Genomic DNA, 20,078 nt, shown 5'->3' with positions numbered 1-20,078 from the left:
ATACAGTATAAAATTAAGGCTTGAAATGTGAATGCAATAATTAAGTTTTAGTTCTACCTTCTACAGAAGGCCCTTCTCGGTACTCCCAGATGCTAACGGTTTCCCTTCTTGGCGTGCCTTATGTCTATTCTTATGGATCTTGTTGGTTGCTGTCCAAGAGGACCAAAATGACATTATGAGGTAGAGTGTGTCCTACTCAGGCTGATCAGACCGATAGGAGCTTGGAAGGTAGGGCACAAAGAATCCAAGTGGAATAGAGATGGCTCTAAATTTGCACATCTCATGTTTCTTTTGAGCTACTGCAATTCTGCTTTGTTTACAGAGCACATGGGCTCGCCATGAAGGGCGATCCTGTGCCAGGGTCTCTTCTGAAAGGGATCTTGCATGTACCTAGTTATTGGTAGGTTGTTTCCTCCATTAGAACTCAATCTGCTTTGGGACAGGGGTTGTTCTCTACTTTCTTTTGTAACATCAGCACTTAATCAAAGTACCTGGAACATAAGCACCTAGCAAATTCTTGTTGACTAACTAAAGGAGTGGGAAAGATACAGAATAAAGGGAAATAGCACTGTATGGACCACAGAGACTATCACAAAAATCTAAGAAGATTTTGTAGAGGCTGGGGTTATAATCCAGAAAAATACAGAAGAGTAAGACATGTGAAGACGCTGTGAAAAGCCTAAGATAGAGTATTTGTGGTTTGTGGCCAGTACATTCATCTGGCTAAAAGGAATGTGACAGACAGCATCTAGTAAGAGAGAAGGTGGGAAAGAGGCCATCTAGTCCAATTCCCTCACTTTGTATATGAGGAAACTGAAGTACCTGCCAAGGGCACACAGGTAGTTAAGCGACAGGAGATATATATCAAACTCTGGTTCTCTGACTTCAAAGCCAACATTCTTTCTCTTGGGCCTCATTGCTCAGTAGAAAGCTCTAAATGTGTGTGAATATATTTATATTTCCTATATTTCACACATCCATAATTTAACTTGTGTGGATGCCCATAAGCTTAAATAGATGGTCTTAATGAAGATCTCTAGTTGAAAAAAATCCATCACTTGGTAGCTAACCTTCTGTGGATAAGCTTTACCGAATTTACCTGAGCTGGCTCCCAGATGACCTATATAACAAGACCCATAATTGAAACCCTTCCAAACTGGCAGGTCTATGTCTGGCTGGCACAATCCTTGAGAACCACAGTTATATCCAGACCACAATGGGGCAGCAGAGCAGGGCTTCAGATAAAATCCATATAACATGTGTTCATGTATATGGTACAAGGGTAAAATATAAATTCTCTGACTTTTAAAGCCTTTCATCACCTGGTCCATTCCTATCTCTCCAAGTTTCCTTACACCTTCCTATCCTCAATGTACTCTGAAATCCAATGACTTCCTTGCTGTTCCTTGAACAAGACACATTCCCTACTCTATGCATTTGCATTAGCTATCTCCCATCCCCCCTCACCTCCATCACCTGGCATCCTATCTTGGCTTACTTCAGCCCTCCGCTAAAACCCCACTGTTTGCAAAAGGCTTTTTCCAATCTTCATGTGTCTCCTCACTTGTTTGTATGCAGCTGTCCCCCATTAGATAGTAAGCTCCTTGGGACTGGGTTTGTTGGGTTTTTTTGTTGTTACCAAGACCTTAGAAAGTGTACAAAATGCCCAGGTAGGAAAAGAGGGTGAAGTTAATTTGTGCTAATTAGCCAGAAAGAAAAGGAGGAAGAAGAAATTAGAAGCAAAATGTTAGGCTTTCCAACACTGAATTGTATAAATGACCTAGAATAAAATATCCTGGCACATAGCAGGAGCTTTATAAATGTCTGTTAACTTGTCTTGATTATAGGCGTGTGTCTGCCAATCATACACATGTGTAGGCACATGATATCATTGCTGCTTTTCTTCCCCCTGCTGAACATTCCATTATGGTTTAACCATAGAGAATACACAGACCAGGTGGTCTCCCACAGCCATCACGAGGACAGTGCTTTTTATTGGAAGGTGCACACCATCTAATCCACCACCACCTCCTGCTGAGGCTGGAGCAGGGATGGAAGTGAAGACACAGTAGCTTTTGCTGATAAACAGGTGAGTTGAAACCAGTTCTCTGACCTATACATGGGCTCAAATTACTGGCACACCCTGGCAGAAAAAACAATTCCTGCTCTAGTTGGTTAAATGTTAACATTTTCCTAAAGAATTACTAGGCTGAGATAATCCTCTGAGATCTTTTGCCTTCTTCCTGCTGTTTTACATATCATAGAATGAAGAAAGGATATTTGGACATTTCCTGTGATAATCTACCAGATCCGAATCAAACTATAGTTAGGTTGGCTTACATTCTGAAGATGTTAGAGAGAAACAAATTGTTCTCCTAGAGGCACAAATAGTTTATCAGCAGTTCATGGCTGTACCTAAGAACGTGGATATTCAGCAGCTCTCCTACTTACTGTGACATAATTAAAAACAGATAACGTTCTGGGCATTTTAACTGAGGAGGAAAAAAGTAGTCCGTGCTCTACAGCATGTCACCAAGACCTTAGAAAGTGTACAAACTGCCCAGGTAGGAAAACAGGGTGAAGTTAATTTGTGCTAATCAGCCAGAAAGAAAAGGAAGAGGAAGAAATTAGAAGCAAAAATGCTAGGCTTTCCAACATCAAACTGTATAAATAACCTAGAGCTAAATAAAAGATCTCATAAAACCTGTTATCTAACAAGCCTATAAGTGAAAAGATAAAAACAGCATATAGAGAGGCCACTTCCACAAATAACATTTGAGTGATAGTGAATGAAAATTCATAGGTTGCCATAAAAACTGATTCATTCTCAAAGCACTCTTCCAAGACCTCCCTCCATAAAAGGGATTAGATTGAGAAACTACATCCAGGATAAATCAAGGACAGGCATTTATTTATCAAGCAACTACTATGGGCTAGGCACCGTATTAAGCACTGAGCATGCAAAGAAAGGAAAGCAATTCTTTCCCAATCCCTCTTATCTAGTGGCTTAATTATTTCATATTATCCTGTATATTGTTGTTGTTTAGTTTGGTTGTGTCTGACTCTTTGTGACTTTCATGGATCACAGTCGGTGGGGTTTTCTTGGCAAAGATACTGGAGTGGTTTGCCATTTCCTTCTCCAATAGATTAAGGCAAACAGAGGTCAAGTGACTTGCCCAGGGTCACACATCTAGTAAGTGTCTGAGGCAGGATTTGAATGCAGATCTTCTGACTCCAGGAGCAGCACTCTATCCACTGAGCCAACTAGCTGCTTCCATCCTGCATATGGTGCACGTGGATGTGTGTGTGTGTGTGTGTGTGTGTGTATCAGCATTATCTCTCCCTTTTCATAGTGAAGGCAGGGATTTCTTTTGCCTCTTTTTAAAAATCCTTGGTGCTTAGTGCAGTTCCTGGCACTTAGAAGGCAATTAATAAATGTTTACTGATGAATAGCAAACAGTTCTTGCTCTCAAGGAGCTCACTATCTAATGGGAGAGACAACATGCAAACAACTACATACAAACAAGCTAAATACAGGATCAACTGGAAATAATCAACAGAGGGAAGGCACTAGAATTTAGAGAGCTTGGAATAGGCTTCCTGTAGAAGGTCTAATTTTAGCTGAGATTTAAGGAAAGCCAGGAATGCCAGGAGTTGGAGATGAGGAAGGAGAGTATGCCAGGCACGGAGGGCAATCAGTGAATATACTGGAGTGTCTTGGGCAAGAACAGCATGGAGGTTGGTATTATGGGACAGGTAGATAGGGAAAGATTGGAAAGGGAGGAGGGGCCAGTTAACATGGAGATCTGAACACCAAAGAGGATTTTATATTGGATCCTGGCAGTGATAGAGAGCTCCTAGATGTCTGAAAGGGGGAGGAGGGTGACATAGTTAGAACTGCACAGTAGGAAGATCATTTTAGCAGCTGAGTAAAGGATGGACTGGAATGGGGAGAGAATTGAGGCAGGAAGACGAACCAACTAGCTACTACAATAGTCCAGGCATGAAGCAATGAGACCTTGCATCAGAGTAGTGGCAGTGTCAGAGAAGGGAGCATACGCAAGAGCTGTTCAGAGGTAGAAATGACAGGATTTAGCAATAAATTGGATAATGGGGTTAGAAAGAGCGAAGTATCAAAGATGACCTCTGGGTTGCCAGCCTGAGAGGATATTGGTACCATTGACAATAATTGGGAAATTAGGAAGAGGGGGAGGGCTTGGGGCAGGAATGATAATGAGTTCAGTTTTAGATGTCTTACGTTTAAGAGGTCTACAAAACATCCACTTTGAGATGTACAATAAGTCGCTGGAGATGCAAGACCGAATCTGGGAGAAGCAAGGGCTATATAAGTAAATCTGAGAAGTGTTAACATCAAGATAATAACTGAATCCATAGGAATTGATGAGATCACTGAGGAAAACAGTATCGGGGAAGAAGAGAAGATTTAGAATTAGAAGTTAAATGGCTGCTAAATTGATAGGTTACTAGATGTGGATACATTTCACTCCTACTCTAATCACGATTAAGAGTCAAGAACTGATCCAATGGGGTGGCTAGGTGGTACAGTGAGTAGAGCACCGGCCCTGGAGTCAGGAGGACCTGAGTTCAAATTCATCCTCAGACACTTAACACTTACTAGCTGTGTGACCTTGGGCAAGTCACTTAACCCCAATTGCCCTCCAAAAAAGCAAAAAAAAAAAAAAAAGAGAGAGAGAGAGAACTGATCCAAGAAAACAAGCAATTGTTCATTAATGTCAAGTATATGTGTGTGTGTGTGTGTGTGTGTGTGTATATACACACACACACACACAATCAAGCAAATGAGAACCAAAGCCAGGAAAGTAGCTTTCAAAGCAACTGAAAGCAAAGTATATCTCATCTCTAATCCCTTTTACTTGGTTTTCATGGTATAATTACATCTTTACCTGCATGTCATATAGCACTTTACAAATTGGGACTAGGACAAAAGGATGAAGTAGTTCTGAGAGGGGTGGGAGGGGACTGGGCACCACAGGCAGGGAATTAATAGCATATTATTGAAAGGACTTTCTCACTGTGATGTGAGTCAGCATCATCAGTATTCACCTCTTTCTCATAAAAAGCATATACTTCTCAGCATTCCACATTATTATCCCCTACTATTACATGGGAGAAAGAGCATTCCAGGTATAGAGGGTGGCCAATGAAAATGCCCAGAGACAAGAAAGGGTATCTTGTTTGAGAATCAGCAAGGTCAGTGTCCCTGGATTGCAATAAAGTGTAAAAATACTGGAAAGGCAAGGGGGAAAAGTTATGAAGGACTTTGAATAGCAAACAGGGGGTTTTATATTTGATCCTAGAGGAGGTTATAGGGAGTCACTGGATTTTATTGAGGAGGTGAAGTGACATGGACAGACCTGAACTTTAGGAAACACCACTTGGTGGATATACACAGGTTGCCCAATTAGAAACCCTTTCTTCTACTTCCATGGTTCCATAAGTGGACAATCTGTCAGTGTTAAATGGACAACAAGTCATATATGTAAGTTCTTATCTACAGAAGGTGAGAGTCTTTGTGTACCAGCGTATTCTTTACCTCTTTTTCCTTGTTATTATCTCTTTTCTATGAGCAGCTCATAAAGCAAGGAAAAATCTGATCACGTCTACAATAAATGTAATAAAGGAAAGACTGTAAGATAACTATGTGTCACTGCTATGTTATACTTATAACTATTACTATCACTATAATAATTCAAGCAAATTGGCACAGTAGTGCTATTGAGAAAGGAAGCCAAAGCCCGGGGAACTCTGGGAGTAAAATGAAACACGTGAAGGGTGTGGCCCTGGTGATTATGGAAAGGATCAAATTATTCTGGGGCACCATCTGTAAAACCATCAACAAGAGTTTAGTGAAATCATCATTGTTAAGTTAAAACTTTATACCTCTGGACAAAAGAAAATTCTACAAAAAAAATTTCAGTTAAACTCCAATCTGCCCTAGTTTCATTAGGGGCTAAGTATAAAAAAGTGAAATATGAGGAAAGGAAGTAGAAGTTCAAAGACCAAGAGAAGTTAGAAAGCATTTCTGTGTAAAAGAGCTCTCCAGAATCTAGTTTCTTTCACCAAAGAATAGGCTGAAAATTCAATTGAAGAATGAAGCTGATGCATAAAATTGCTCTTACTGAAGCCACTAATCTTCTAGTAAAGGGCTTTCAGTTTCCTCATTTGTAAAATGGGGGAGGGATTGAATTAAACTTTTTCTAAGGTCACTTCTAGCTCTTAAGCCTATGACCTGATGAATGTCACAAGCTAGAACTGAACACAGGTATTCTAGACCAGTTAGGGGCAGCCAGGTGGCTCAATGGATAGAGCACCAGACCTGGAGTCAAGAAGATCTGAGTTCAAATCCAGCCTCAGACTGGCTGTATGGACCCAGGCAAGTCACTTAACACCAATTTGCCTCAGTTGCCCATCTGTAAAATGGGAGCACACTAGAGAAGGAAATGGCCAACCACTCCAGTATCTCTGCCAAGAAAACCCCAAATGGGGTCACGAAGAATCAGATATGACTGAAATGACTGAGCAATGACAACAACAAATTGTCAAACTAAATAGAAACTGGGTCACTAATCTGTACATAAAGATCCCTGTGGCCATATTGGTTTAGTTTTAAAATGCACGGTAATCTATGTTTTATTGTGTTTTTATTTATTTTGTTAAATATTTCCCAATTACATATTAATCTAGTTTGGGTCACACTCTATCCTAGACTTTGAGCTCAGCATCCTATCCATGAAATATACTGCCTTGATATTAGACTTTCTCAACCTGGGTATTCATGTACTTGGTTTTTTTTTCAGTCAATTGATAGCTATTTCAATGTAACAGATTTATTCTGTAATCCTATGTATCTTATTTGATGCATTTAAAAACATTATTTTGAGGGGTGGCCAGGTGGCGCAGGTGAGTAAGAGTGCCGGCCCCGGTGTCAGGAGACCTAGGATCGGTTCCGGCCTCAGACACTTGGCACCCACACAAAAAATAACTGGCCGTGTAACCTTGAGCAAGTTACTTTTGTAATTACCCAGTTGTTTTTTTAAAAAAAAAAACACCCCCCCCCAAAACCCATTATTTTGAGAAGAGGTCTATAGGTTTACTCATATTTCATTACACCAAACACACACACAGTTAACAGCTACTCTCTCTATGTGCTAAATATTAAATATTTTCATTTTTTTAAACACAGTTCAGTATTGTAAGTTGACATTATATACCATTTAGAATTTAACCCAATGAGGAATATGAGAGTCTTCAATTACTCTTTAGTGATAGGATATTGGACTTAAGTTCTCAATAAAGTACTGTTTAATTGAAAAAAGTAACAAAATATAAATAATATTAGCTAGGCAAAGAAGGTTAAATTTCACAGGAATTCTGTTCATTAACTGGGCTTGGAGAATTACTAAGAGCTGTCAGTCTTTAAGGATATTAAAGATAATGCTGCACATTCAGGTTTGTTCTTCCATATTTTAACACAAGCCAGACCTCTCTGGGTAATGATTAGAGCAGTCCACTAAGTAAGAATGTTAACTATAGTATATACAATTCAGTTGATTATCGAGGAGGAAATATCAATATGAGTAACTGTAGAGAAACTCGGTGAAATCCTTTCTGTTAGCTTTAATGAAGTGACTTTTCATTGCAGTGCTTGAAAGAAAAATACAGCTTGATTTCTTGAGTGAAGAATAATCTAATATAATTAATATATTTCGGCTCACATTTATTCACCACAAATTACCACACAATATTGATCCCCATGCAGAGAATTAACCTGTGCTACATTTACACTGTAATGGATAAAACGAACACGGAATCTATTTAAATATGGCAAGAGAGGGATTCAAATGTACTCTCTCTGTATATAATACTTTCTTTAACCACTGCTATAGTCAATTAAGAAAAAGAGACAAAAATATCTTGGGTTCATTAGTTAATAGTGTTATGTATGCCATCCTCATTAATAGAAGAGATACAGAAGCATTTCTCAAAATTTGTGGGTGTCTGATGATAGGAAGAAAAGGGGAAATCAGAGCTACTGCAATTTCTCTCCCTGCTTAATACTCAAAGAAGATCAAGTGGAGAATCAAAAGGGAGTTAAAGTTTAAAGCTTAAACTGTTTTGTGTAGCCAAAAAAAAAGGCTTATTAGCATAACTATCTCACTCCCATAGAAGCCACTAGATTACAATCTCTCTCATTAATTGCCTGTACCCATTCTTTCTTATTATCAAATGATCCTTTTGTACCTTGTTTCATTAACATCTACTTTCCAGCCTTTCTCTACAAAATTGCACCTATTTTTTTTGGAAAACAAAGGAAAAAAAATTATACTATCACCTTTCCCTTCTCAACAAAGTGGAAATCCTTATTACTCTCCAAATTAATCTATCCTTTTTCTCTCTTTCCTTCTTCCTTCCATACCTTATTGCCATTCTACAAGGGCTCCCCCATTCCTTTTGGCAGAAGGCAAATAATGTAAGAAAAGTACTCAGGAGGTTTGTATAATGAAAAATTTAACAAACTACTACAATAATACAACATAAAAATGATTCTCCCATAATATCAACTGTCTTCACACTGTTTAACAATCTGTTCTTAGAGTTAAAAAAAAGCATGATGTGACTCAATTCAACAAGAATTTATTAAGCACCTACTAAGCACTGTGCTGACAAAAATTAAAAACTCCCTTCCATAAAACAGGATATAAAATAGCACTTTCAGCTATAAAAAATAAATGTTAACTATCTGTTAAAGGCAGCAACTCCATAATTCAAAACTGAGATCCAATTTTTATTTAGCAACCAAAACATCCTAATTTTAAACACCCTACAGAGGTGTATTTTATACACACCCATATATATCTTTTTGTGGTCCCATTAATTGTTTCCCAAGAACTTGCAAATGGTTTCCTTTTTTGTTGTAGTTGTTTCCTTTTTTAAAATTCCAACTCCTTTGTGCACTCCCTCAGGGATTTTGCTGACACTTGGAATCCTTTCCTCTTCAGCACCAAACAGGAGGTCAAAATGAAACCAGTCCAGCCTGGTTACATACATTCTGAGCTTTTCAGTGATCATCATATGTAAGACTGAGTATATGATACAGTAACTTTGGAGCCTGTGGTTCTAATTCTGTCCTTGTCCTCATGAGAAGAGACAGTAGATGTTCTGGTTTTTCTTTTTCATATTTTTAGTTAACTGTATCCTGTCTATAAAAAGCTTTTCAGATCTCTTTGTAATTCTCTAACCTACCACTAGATGGAAAGAAAAGAAAACGCCAGTCTATACCCAAATATGGTAAAAATAAAAATAAGACTTTTTCTCAGAAGAAGAATACTCTAGGGTGTGAGAGATGGGGATGGGGAGGTGGGGAACTCGTCTAAATCACCAGCATATCACTACAACTCTCTCTAATCAGGAACTTTAGAGTGACAGTCTTTTCAATGATTAATCACACCTAACCAATACTAAACTGAATCACTGAGAAATCCAACTGATGAGAAAATGAATATATCAGTGGGAAGAAAAAAAAAGAGGGGAAAATGTAAGAAAGGGCAGAGGAAAGAGAATATGAGGGTACCCAGGTTCACATAGCTACTAAATATGTGAGGTCAAATTTGAACTCAGGTCCTCCTGACTCCAGATCTGACATGCTAGGCATTGGACTACCTAGTTTAAGTCACGAAACAAAAATGACACTAAAGCCTTTACTAATCCCTCTTAATTTTAGTGCCTTCCCTGTGTTAATTATTTCTGATTTCTCTGGATTTAGCTTAGTTGTACCCATGTGTGGTCTCCCCCATTATACTATGAGATCCTTAAAAGTAAAGACTGTCTTTTGACATTTTTTGTATTCCCTAGTCCTTAGCACAGGGCCTGGTACATAATAGGCCTTAATAAATGCTTGCTAATTGACTGACTGAAAGGTTTTAAATATTTTAGCCTTTATATAAACATTTAATAGTACTTACAGGATTATAAGGCAAAATAACGTAGACTTTTTGGGGGACTTAAGATGTCTTTGTAAAAACATTAAGTAGTTCTGTGAGGATCAGCTCAAATTTGCTCAGAGGAAATGGTAAGGATCATGCCAAGTTTGAGTGCTCATAATGGCTAATTTGTGAGGAAATGCTAAAGCAATTAGGTGGTACAGTGGATAGAGAGAGAGAAGCTGGACCTGGAGCCAGGAACACTGAAGTTCAATCCAACCTCAGCTGTGAGACCTTGAACAATCTCTATCTGCTTCAGTTTCATCATCTGTCAAATGGGAATAATAACAGCACCTACCTCTCAGAACTGTTGTGAGCTTGAAATGAGATAATACTGATAAAGCACTTTGCAAACCTCAAAGTTCTGGTTGTTCATCCTTCATTTTCTTTTTTATTTCTTTTCTTTTATTTTTTAAAGAAGAGGGAAGGCAAGGCAATTTGGGGTTAAGTGACTTGACCAAGGTCACATGACTAGTAAGTGTTAAGTGTCTGAGGCCAGATTTGAACTCAGGTCCTCCTGACTGCTCTGACTGGGCTGGTGCTCTATGCATTGTGCCACCTAGCTGCCCCTGTCCTTCATTTTCAAAGAGGATTAATGACATCCCTGTTAGTGGTGTGGGGTGGGAGGGAGGATGTCTTGACTTCTGTCAAGATTTAAGTGAGGCAGAGCTGCACAAAGTTGTCCCCCTCACTCTCTTCCAGAGTCATCAAAGTCCAATGGCAAGACAAAAGTCAAGACAACTAGTGATGGTCTAGGATGCAGTGGATGACCTTGACATCTTCACCATCGGACCAAGCACTTATAAAGTGCTATATATGAGTGCTAATTATTATTATTATTATTAGGAGCAGGTAGGGGGCACAGTGGATAAAGTGCTGGTCAGGAAAAGTTGCAGTCAGGAAAACTCATCTTCCTGAGTTCAAATCTGGTCTCAGACATTTGCTAGCCTTGTGACCTTAGGCAAGTCACTTAGACATGTTTGCCTCAGTTCTTCTTCTGTCAAGTGAGCTGGAGAAGGAAATGGCACACTACTCCAGTGTCTTTGCCAAGAAAACTCCAAATAGGATTGTGGAGAGTCAGACACAGCTCAATCGAACAACAACATTGCCAAGTGCTGGGAATATAAAGAAAGAAAGCAAAAACAGTCCCTTTCCTCAGAGAGCTCATTTTCTAATGGAGACTGGGGTAAACAATGCACAAACAAGACAGATATAGATATATGCATCTATATATATACATAAATACACACAAGGAAAAGTGGAAATAATCTCTGCAGAAAGGTACTTGCATTAGTATATAGGGTTTAGCTCTCAAAGAGTTGGACATGGCTGAAAAATGATTCAAAAATTACTATTATTATGATGAATTGTCAAGCATTTATGAAGCATTTACTATGTACCTGGCATTGTGCTAAAGAGTAGAGAGACAAAGTAAGGCAGAAATAATCCCTGCCCTGCTCTCAAGGAGCTCACATGCAATATATAAATAATTAAATATCTCCAAGATATACAGAGGAGAGGAGAAATAATCTCAGAAGGCATGGCAGTAGCAACTGGAATATTCAGAAAGGCCTCTTATGGAAGATGGAATTTAAGAAAATGAAGAGGAAGAGTGAGAAGGGAGAGCCTTTTAGGCCCCCAGATGGAAGATGAACAGTAAGGATGTGAGAACAGCAAGGAGGTCAGAGTAACCAGACCAAAGGGTGCATGGAGAGGAGTAAAGGGCTCCAAGAGCTTTAATTGCCAAACAGAGGGTTTTATATTTGATTCTGGAAGTAAAAAGGAGACAATGGAGTTCACTGTGAGAGGTTTAGGGAGGGGAAGACCTATGCTTTGGGAAAATCACTTTGGCAGCTGAGGACTGGAGAGAGGAGAGATTCAAGGCAGGGATACCAATTAGAAAGCTCTTTATTGCCATACTCCAGGGTCAAGGTGGCTTGTGTGAGAAGAGCTAAGAGAACATATGTGAGAAATGTTGTGAAGACAAAAAAGAGACTTAACAATAGACTGGCCATTCAGGATGAATGACAAATACTATCAATCTTGGGGAAAGCATAAGAGGATGTACTGGGAGAAAGGAACTGGCTCTCTATTGATCATCTTCCTTTATCAGGTTGCTGAAACATAGTATAAGCAAGCCAGTGTCTAGATCGATAGGCGACAGTTATTAAGTCAGCATCTGTAAAAGTCTAAGGGTACACAGCCTGGATTATATCCCCTGTAAGCAGTGATGTCAAATTCATCATGTTTCACAAGTTATACAATTGTTGATAACAATTTCCACCCAGAGTGTCTTTCAGTGGGAAGTGTTAGTAGCTAGCATCAGCTGTGCCAAAGGAAAGCCTCTTTATTGACCTCATATTTAGATCGGAACTTTATCCAACCAGCTTTTCTCTTTCATTGAGTCTCTTAATGAATTCCTTTGAGCACAATCTTTTTTAGGCTACGTTGGCCCTAAGAACTCCATTCTAGATTTTTGTTTTTCTAGTCATCAAATCTGTCTATTGGATATCCATAAGAAACTCATACAAATGATGTCTACTTTAATGTCACACTGACAAAAGTTATGATTTTCACATACATCAAAATGGCTGAGATTTGGTGGGAAAGACAGGTATGGGTGAAATGTAAGGTATACAGACACTGAAACAGAGATGTACCTTCAATGATTGAAGAGAATCTGAATTGGTATCACAGTAGAGGATGATATTGTTGGCCATGCTGAAGCTCTCCCTCACCCCAAGATGGTAAAACAAGGAAGGCTGGCGGAAAGCATCACTCATCTCGACCACAGCGATATCTGAAAACAGAAAACAGATGAGCCACACAGTCTTGACAAGGGGTGGTATTAAATCATGCCTCACTGGCAGTTTCAACAACTCAGTATTTCAAAGAGGAAATGAAGAAATGACAGGGATTTCCCCCTTTCCTTTATCTCTGAATTTTGAATGCAAAATTTTTATCAGGAAGTGGTTACCCATTTCTAAAACATGCCTACATTTCTTAAACAAGAAAATGGTCACATATCACTGAAAAACAAAAAACAGGTAATGGTAGAAAATGAATACAAATTATCTTTTAGGGACAACATAATGAAAAGCAATCAAATGATATGAGATGAAAAGCAAAGCGAAAAAGTTGTACAGAGAAATTATTGCAAAGTAGAACATGGCTGATTTTGGAAGTCATTTCATGGATGCAATGATGAAGTTAAAGCTAGCTCCAGTGATTGAGAAACAAATGGCAAAACAGAGGTTAAAATTATGGCTGTGCAAACACTAGGCAAAGGACTACAAGTTTACAAAAGCAAAAAAAAAAGTAATTAAAAAGATTAGTTGCATTTTTCAGAATTTCAGATGGGTTTTCTTTCTAAGAGGCAGATACAGAGTTTTCTTCTGGGGTCTGCAACGTTCCTATGTTGAAAATTAACATTAGAGAAGTGACTCATTTTAGTTTTAATTACACTAACCATCTGTCTCTTGCACCCACTTTGTTTCTTCTTCCCACTGATATCAACCCCTCTGAGTCCATCAAAATGTTTAAAAGTAAGAGACAACACAAAACAGTGGCTTAAAAAAACAGTAAACTATTAGCTGATAAAAAAGTGACAAATGTAAAAAAAAACACAAACAATAAAAGCAAGAATAATTTTAAAAACTCAAGAAGAGGGTTATTTCCCAAGAAGTAATACTTAGAACTGTATGCAAAATTGAGACTTCAAAATGCAAGGGGGTTTCTGATTAATCAGAATGACTGGGCCCTTTTTAAATCTGACAAAAAAGGACAGAAAAATACATTTATTAGCTTGCTGTTTCTAAAATCAATCTGACAAAAAATGACAGAAAAGTGTATTCATTAGGTTGGTACTTCCAAAGCATGATGCAGAAATATACCTTTTCTAAATGCTATGACATCTAGAATGCCAATGGAACTCAACTGCTTATATTTATAATAAAAACGACAACCCAGAAACACAGTAACTCAAGAATCAATTCTATGTCAGTTACCAATTCAGAAAGGACATTAATTCTGATTAATTCTTTTGAAAAGGGGGTATTTTACTGTCTTTCTTAAAGGAATCAGTCATATGGTTGCATACTGCTACCTTTTCTGCTGTATTTTAAGAAATCATGGAATGAAATAGATTGCTGAATATGACATGAGTCTTTCTAAAACTAGAATGAAGCTCTGCAAGCATTTATCAAAATATTTGTTCACCACTCTAAATAGAATTGCATGGTGAACAAAATTGGCAAATAAAGGTGACCAATATCAGCTTAAGTGCGAAAAATCCATACAGCTTATCAATCCCAAAATTCCCTATTCTCTAATGTTACTGCCTTCCTTTTATGGGGGCTGGATGGGTGGGGGTAGCTAAGTGGCAAAGTAGGTAGAGAACTGGACCTAGAACCAGGAAGGCCTGAGTTCAATTCTGTTTTAGACACCAGCTGTGTGACTCTGGGCAACTACCTTGACCTCTGTTTGTCTCAGTTTCCTCAACTGTAAATAATAACAAGAGTACCTATCTTCCAGAGTTGCTATGAGGATCAAATGAGATAATAATTGTACAGCACCCAGCACAGTACTGTAATGGTAATGGGATTTGAAGATCTTCCATGCCCCTTGAACTTGCTGATATAGTAGGAAGGGGTGGGGCAGGAAGGAGCCAGAGCTGAGTAGGAGCCAGGCTGAAGCCAGCGTGAACTTTTTTTTTTTTGAGCCTGCCAGAATTTCTGCTAAGGACTCCTGCTGAGGAATGCTGGAGATGGGATCTGAGGGGGGCTGGAGCTGTTGGGAGCAAGCTGTGTGGAGGCTAAGCAGTTACCATGAGTGAGGAGAGGAGGATCTTTGCCTGAGGTAGCCTGTTCTGTTTTGAAGCCTTGAGAATGTGGGTGTTTACTGCATTAACTACGTGTGCCAACTCCGTGGCTACTGTGATGACTTTGACTTTCTGGTTTTGGGACTCAGTTTTCCAGCATTTGAATAAATGTTTTAGCTATGTCCCCCATGTAGAGATCCTGTTACATTTTGTGATTAATAACCATATCAACATACTTATAGTTACCGTAGGCATTGTAAATACTGCATTGTTGATACAAGTACCTGGCACATAGTAATGTTTATTAGCTATCATTATTTAAAGACAGCTAGGTGGTACAGTGCATAGAGCCTTAGGTCTAGAGTCAGAGAAGACCCAAGTTCAAAACTAGCTTCTGACACTCACTAGCTGTGTGACACTGGGCAAGCCACACTTAACTTTGTCTGCCTCAGTTTCTTCATCTGTCAAATGAGTTGGAGAAGGAGATGGCAAACCACTCTAGTATTTTTGCCACGAAAACCACAAATGTGGTCACAAAGAGTCAGACATGACTGAAACAACTGAGGAACAACAAATTATTATTTAAATAATACAATCTTCTAGAATAAAAGTATTGATGAAACTGATGAACCCATTACCCTCAATTTTAAGTATCATAAATAGAGAAGAACTTTATGCTCTGTAGCCTGAACTAGTTTGTGAAGCTCTGTAATTTAATTTACTACCTTGGAGCTACTTAGTTAAATTCCAGTGCAGTTTTCTTCCATTGGTTTGCTTTTTGGTCTTAGACAAGTAAGTACCATTTCCTTGTGTCCATTTCCATGCCTCTAATTTTATATCTATGGAATAAATTTGATGAAATTACTTGTGTCACAAGGCTACTGTGAAAATATGATCCTAAGGCATGTTAGAATGCAAAGGGGGTGTACAATCTTATTGCATGAGATCTATGTAAAGCACTTTGCAAACTTTAAAGCACTATGTAAATGTCAGTTGTTTATTATTATTATTACATTTAAGTTTCCTCACTCTGACCTAATCCAAACATTCCATTTATTTCCAATATAGTTTAAGATTGTCTTTTGTATCTCCCTAAAACTCAGCAGTAGCTGCCTTTATGATTACTCTCTTGCTTTCTACCTAACATTTTATAGGGTTCCTTCATTTAATCTAACAGTAAAATACCAAACCTCTTTGTGCAACTGTCTGTTCCACTTAAATTCAATCTCATTGCCTCTCAGTGTTTAGTATCTCAGTGGAAGAGAGTTTTCTTATGGTTTGCTCATTTTACCTCTCTTTTGTGTTTCTAGAAGGACTAGAATTTAAGAATTTAAGCTTGAAAGATCAAGCTATATCAATTGAAGCAGTGGGGTTTTTTTAATCCATAAGGCAAAGAAAAGAGGTAGGATGAAAATTTTAAACTTCAAAGTAAAGTTATAATGAAGTATATTATAAGTAAAATTATAATGAATTTTTTGTGTCAATTGATGTTTCTGGTCAATTTTCACTGAAACTGTATTCTAAGATGCCTGGAAGAAAAGGTGACAACATGCCAGTAAATTCCATTGTACACTAAGCTAATTAGTAGGAAGGTGAGGTTTGCAATCAATGCATTTGTTTTTCAAACATCAGTAGCACTGTGTGTGTGTGTGTGTGTGTGTGTGTGTGTGTGTGTGTGTGTGTATACAGAATAGTGCAGGGAAATGATACCCACAAAAAAGCTATTCATGCACCAAAACGAAAATGCTTTCTATGGTTAACATAAAAATTAACTTTTCAGGTACCATTGTTGCCATTTCCAGCTTAGAGCTGTCTATATAGTCTGGTAGCATACACTAAGACTTGTACATATTTTGAGGAGAATCTAGCAGCAATCCTAACATCCATAATTGATACTCTTAGAGCAGAGGTATCAAGCACATGCCTTTGACAACCCAAACATGGTCTTAACCAGATAAAAATGTAATTGGAAAATATGTAACAACAAATAAAAATACAATAAAACACAAATAACCACATTTTGAAAACTAAATTACTATGCTATTGGCAAGGATCATTATGTACAAATTAGTGATCCCTGTTTCTATTTGAGTTTGACATTACTGTCTTAAAGAGCTTGTTAGGGCAGGGAAAGGTTAAATTACTTACCCAAGATCCTACAGACCATAAGAGTCAACACTTGAATGCAGGTCTTCCTGATTCCAAGGCTAACCTATCTACCACACCATGCTGCCTTTCACTACTACATCTGTCTTTGATTTTCACCTTGGGCAATGCAAGTATTTCTCTTGCCATGAGTTCAGTAAATGATCAATGAAGCATAAAATTAGGCTCTCCAGATAAGCAATTAGGGCATAATAAACCCTTAAAAGCAAATAATGGACAAATGTAGTGACTAATTGCAACTTAGTCATAAAATGTCAGCTATTCGGACCCTTGACTTTCTCCTCTGCTTTACTTTTTTTTTTTACTTCACAGTACACATCTGTTGGCAAGTAAATATTTCTAATCAGCTACAACTATCTTCCAGTCTCTTTTCATCAACGGAATCATTTCTCCAGGATCATTAGCACTGATTGATAATATCAAGAGTCAAAATGTCTGGATCAAGGGTTACAATTAGTATGACTCAGGACGATTTCCCACAATATGACATAATGAAAAACTTGCTAGATCTAATGGCAGCAGACCTAGATTTGAATCCCAGGGGATTTTTTTTTTTAGCCATAATCCTACATCAGACTTCTTTCAAATCATTTTCTTTTAGAAATTATTCTGGAACAGGAATATGTGTGTGACCTTGAGAAGGCACTTCCTTCTCAGAGTCTCTATTTCATCATCTACAAAATGGTAGATGACTACTGAAGTCTCTTCTCTTGTAGCATCTGACTCTATTCCCTATAAAATGCTAAAACTGATATCCAGGACCCTCATCAATGCCAAGTAAAGAATATACTTGTGTAGGTCAGTTGATACCAGCATCATATCTGAATCCCCTATAGCTCCTAATGCCTTTGAAAATTAGGGTCAATTGCTTCAGTAAAAGAGGAGCTCCCAAGAAAGTGAACTTCCTCCACCAGTGAAAATGATCCATGCATTTGTAGGGTGACTCTAGTAATGATAATGGGGATTTGATGATCTTCCCTGCCCCTTGATAGGCTTAAGTGAATCTGAGGATCTTCCCTGATTTGGAAATATACTTTGCCCTCTAATAGGCTGAATGTGGTCACATGGAGCCTGTGGAAGGAGGCCTGTTTTCCCAGGAATGCCCACACCTCATTACTCTGTGATTGGGCAGTGGGTCAAAAGGGTTGTAGCATTCTCTGACCCTGGAGAAGGCTATATGTACCCTAATGTGAGGTTTTGCTTTGGGACTCACTTATGGGAAGAGTTATGTGATTTGACCAGATGAGACTCTAGGCAGTCGTTAAGCCCCTCCCCTCCCTTTGAAAACCCTGATGTTGGTGCTTTTCTCTCTGGTAACTAACCAGGTATGAAAGTGATGGTCAGACAGCTAGAAGCCCTGTCTGCTGAATTGTGCTGTTTTCTTGTATTTTTTGTGTGCTTGTAACTTCTGTTTGTATTCTCTGAAGTTCAGGGTGCTGACTTTCCCCCCTAAACTAGGTAAATGATATATGTTTGATTAAAGTAAAATTGTCAATCCCTTTATGAGTTGCTTTCCTTTAGAAAAGCAGATTAAAGAACCTGTGCTAGCAATCATCCTGGGTATGCTAGTGTGCTTGCTGCCACACTCTAAGAGCACTTCCTGAAGCACACACAAGTTAAGTGATTTGACCAAGGTAACACAGCTAATGTCATAGGTGGTCTATAAGCCTTTGTACCCAAGTGCATTTAATAACTGTTGAACTGAATTGTCTTGATCACAAGATGGACAGAGCAGAAGTGTGTGAATGGACTAAGGATAAGTGAGCTTTAAAAACCTTACAGCTGAAAGAGATTTGCTAATATATGCATTTAAACAATCATCAAATGATTTAATGAAGATGGATGGTGCATCTGTTCTATAACATATCTAAACTCCATCCCTTAAATTCAAACAAAAAAGAAACAGGTGCTATCCATTAAATTAAAACAAAAAACAGGTGTATTAGGATGGATGCATGCATACTTGGGGTGATCAAGTAATCCTAATAGCTTACATTTGTATAGCACTTCATGGTTTTCAAGAAGCACTGTCAGACAATCAAATAAGCATTTATTAAGTGCTTTCTATGTCCTATAGGCACCATGATAAGTGTTGGAACACACTCACATGCATTATCTCATTTTAGTTCTTGCACCAACCCTGTGATTAAGGCAAAATGGAGATTACCATCTCTATTCTACAAATGATAGAAGGGAAAATTCAGAAAAGTTAAGTGGCTTATCTAAAGTTAAGCAAGTGACAAGGGGTAGAGGTGGAACTGGTCCCAAGGTATCTGATTTCTAGAAGCCTTTGACTTAACCTGTGGTGTCAAACTCAAATAGAAATGGGGCCCAATAAACTGTACATAAGGACCCAAGTAGGTATATATTGACCTAGAAAACAAAATATTAATGTTTTACTGTATTTTCATTTATTTAAAAAAATATTTCCCAATTACCTTTTAATCTGGTTTGGGACATGTGTTTGACACCTCTAGATTACACTATATAAAATCTTTATTAGAAAAAGCAAAGTACATGAGTTTCAGGGAGGCAGAGGGATCCGTAGCATCATTTTAAAATAGGAGGGATAGTAGAACATATAAGAGGTACAGTGGAAAAACTGATAGGATTGGAGTCAGAAGACCAGTACTCGAATCTAAGCTATCTCTGCCTGCATGACCTTGGGTAAATCACTTAACCTTAGTCATAGTTTACTCACTTGTAAAATGAGAGTACTAGACTAGACACCTAAAGTTCCTACCAAATCAAAATATATGACCTTTTGCCATGACTGTAACTCAATTCTTAAAAGAGTTTTTTTTTCAAGTGAATCTCTTACTGCAGGGATATTTACCTGATGAGTACATTAAGTCATATAGATTCATTCTTTAATGGCGTTTTTATTAAGTGCTTTCTATTATCACTGTCTTAGCTGCTGGAGAAGGGACAGATGCAACACAGGCCATTCCCTCAAAGAGTTTATGGTCTGATTGAGGAAGGAGAGATTTATACTAGGGAGAGTGAGATGAGAGGACGAGAGAACGAGAGAGAGAGAGAGAGAGAGAGAGAGAGAGAGAGAGAGAGAGAGA

At 38.3% G+C, this 20,078-nt stretch overlaps 1 protein-coding gene across 1 annotated transcript in view; it reads right to left on the bottom strand.

The window, feature by feature from the left end:
- MAP3K5 (mitogen-activated protein kinase kinase kinase 5) overlaps positions 1-20,078 on the bottom strand; it is a 292,350-nt gene that overhangs the window by 188,588 nt on the left and 83,684 nt on the right. Inside the window, exon 2 of the mRNA XM_069077285.1 lies at positions 12,683-12,822. Coding sequence (XP_068933386.1) covers positions 12,683-12,822 — 140 coding nt within the window. The remainder of the gene's footprint in view (positions 1-12,682; positions 12,823-20,078) is intronic.

This window comes from Petaurus breviceps, unplaced genomic scaffold, assembly GCF_028583685.1.
Source record: "Petaurus breviceps papuanus isolate PSGF00001 unplaced genomic scaffold, PetGlider_PUasm1.0 90977, whole genome shotgun sequence".
Classification (NCBI taxonomy): Eukaryota; Metazoa; Chordata; class Mammalia; order Diprotodontia; family Petauridae; genus Petaurus; species Petaurus breviceps.
Note: the sequence above shows the minus strand (reverse complement) of the source record. Positions and strands in the feature narration are given on the sequence as shown.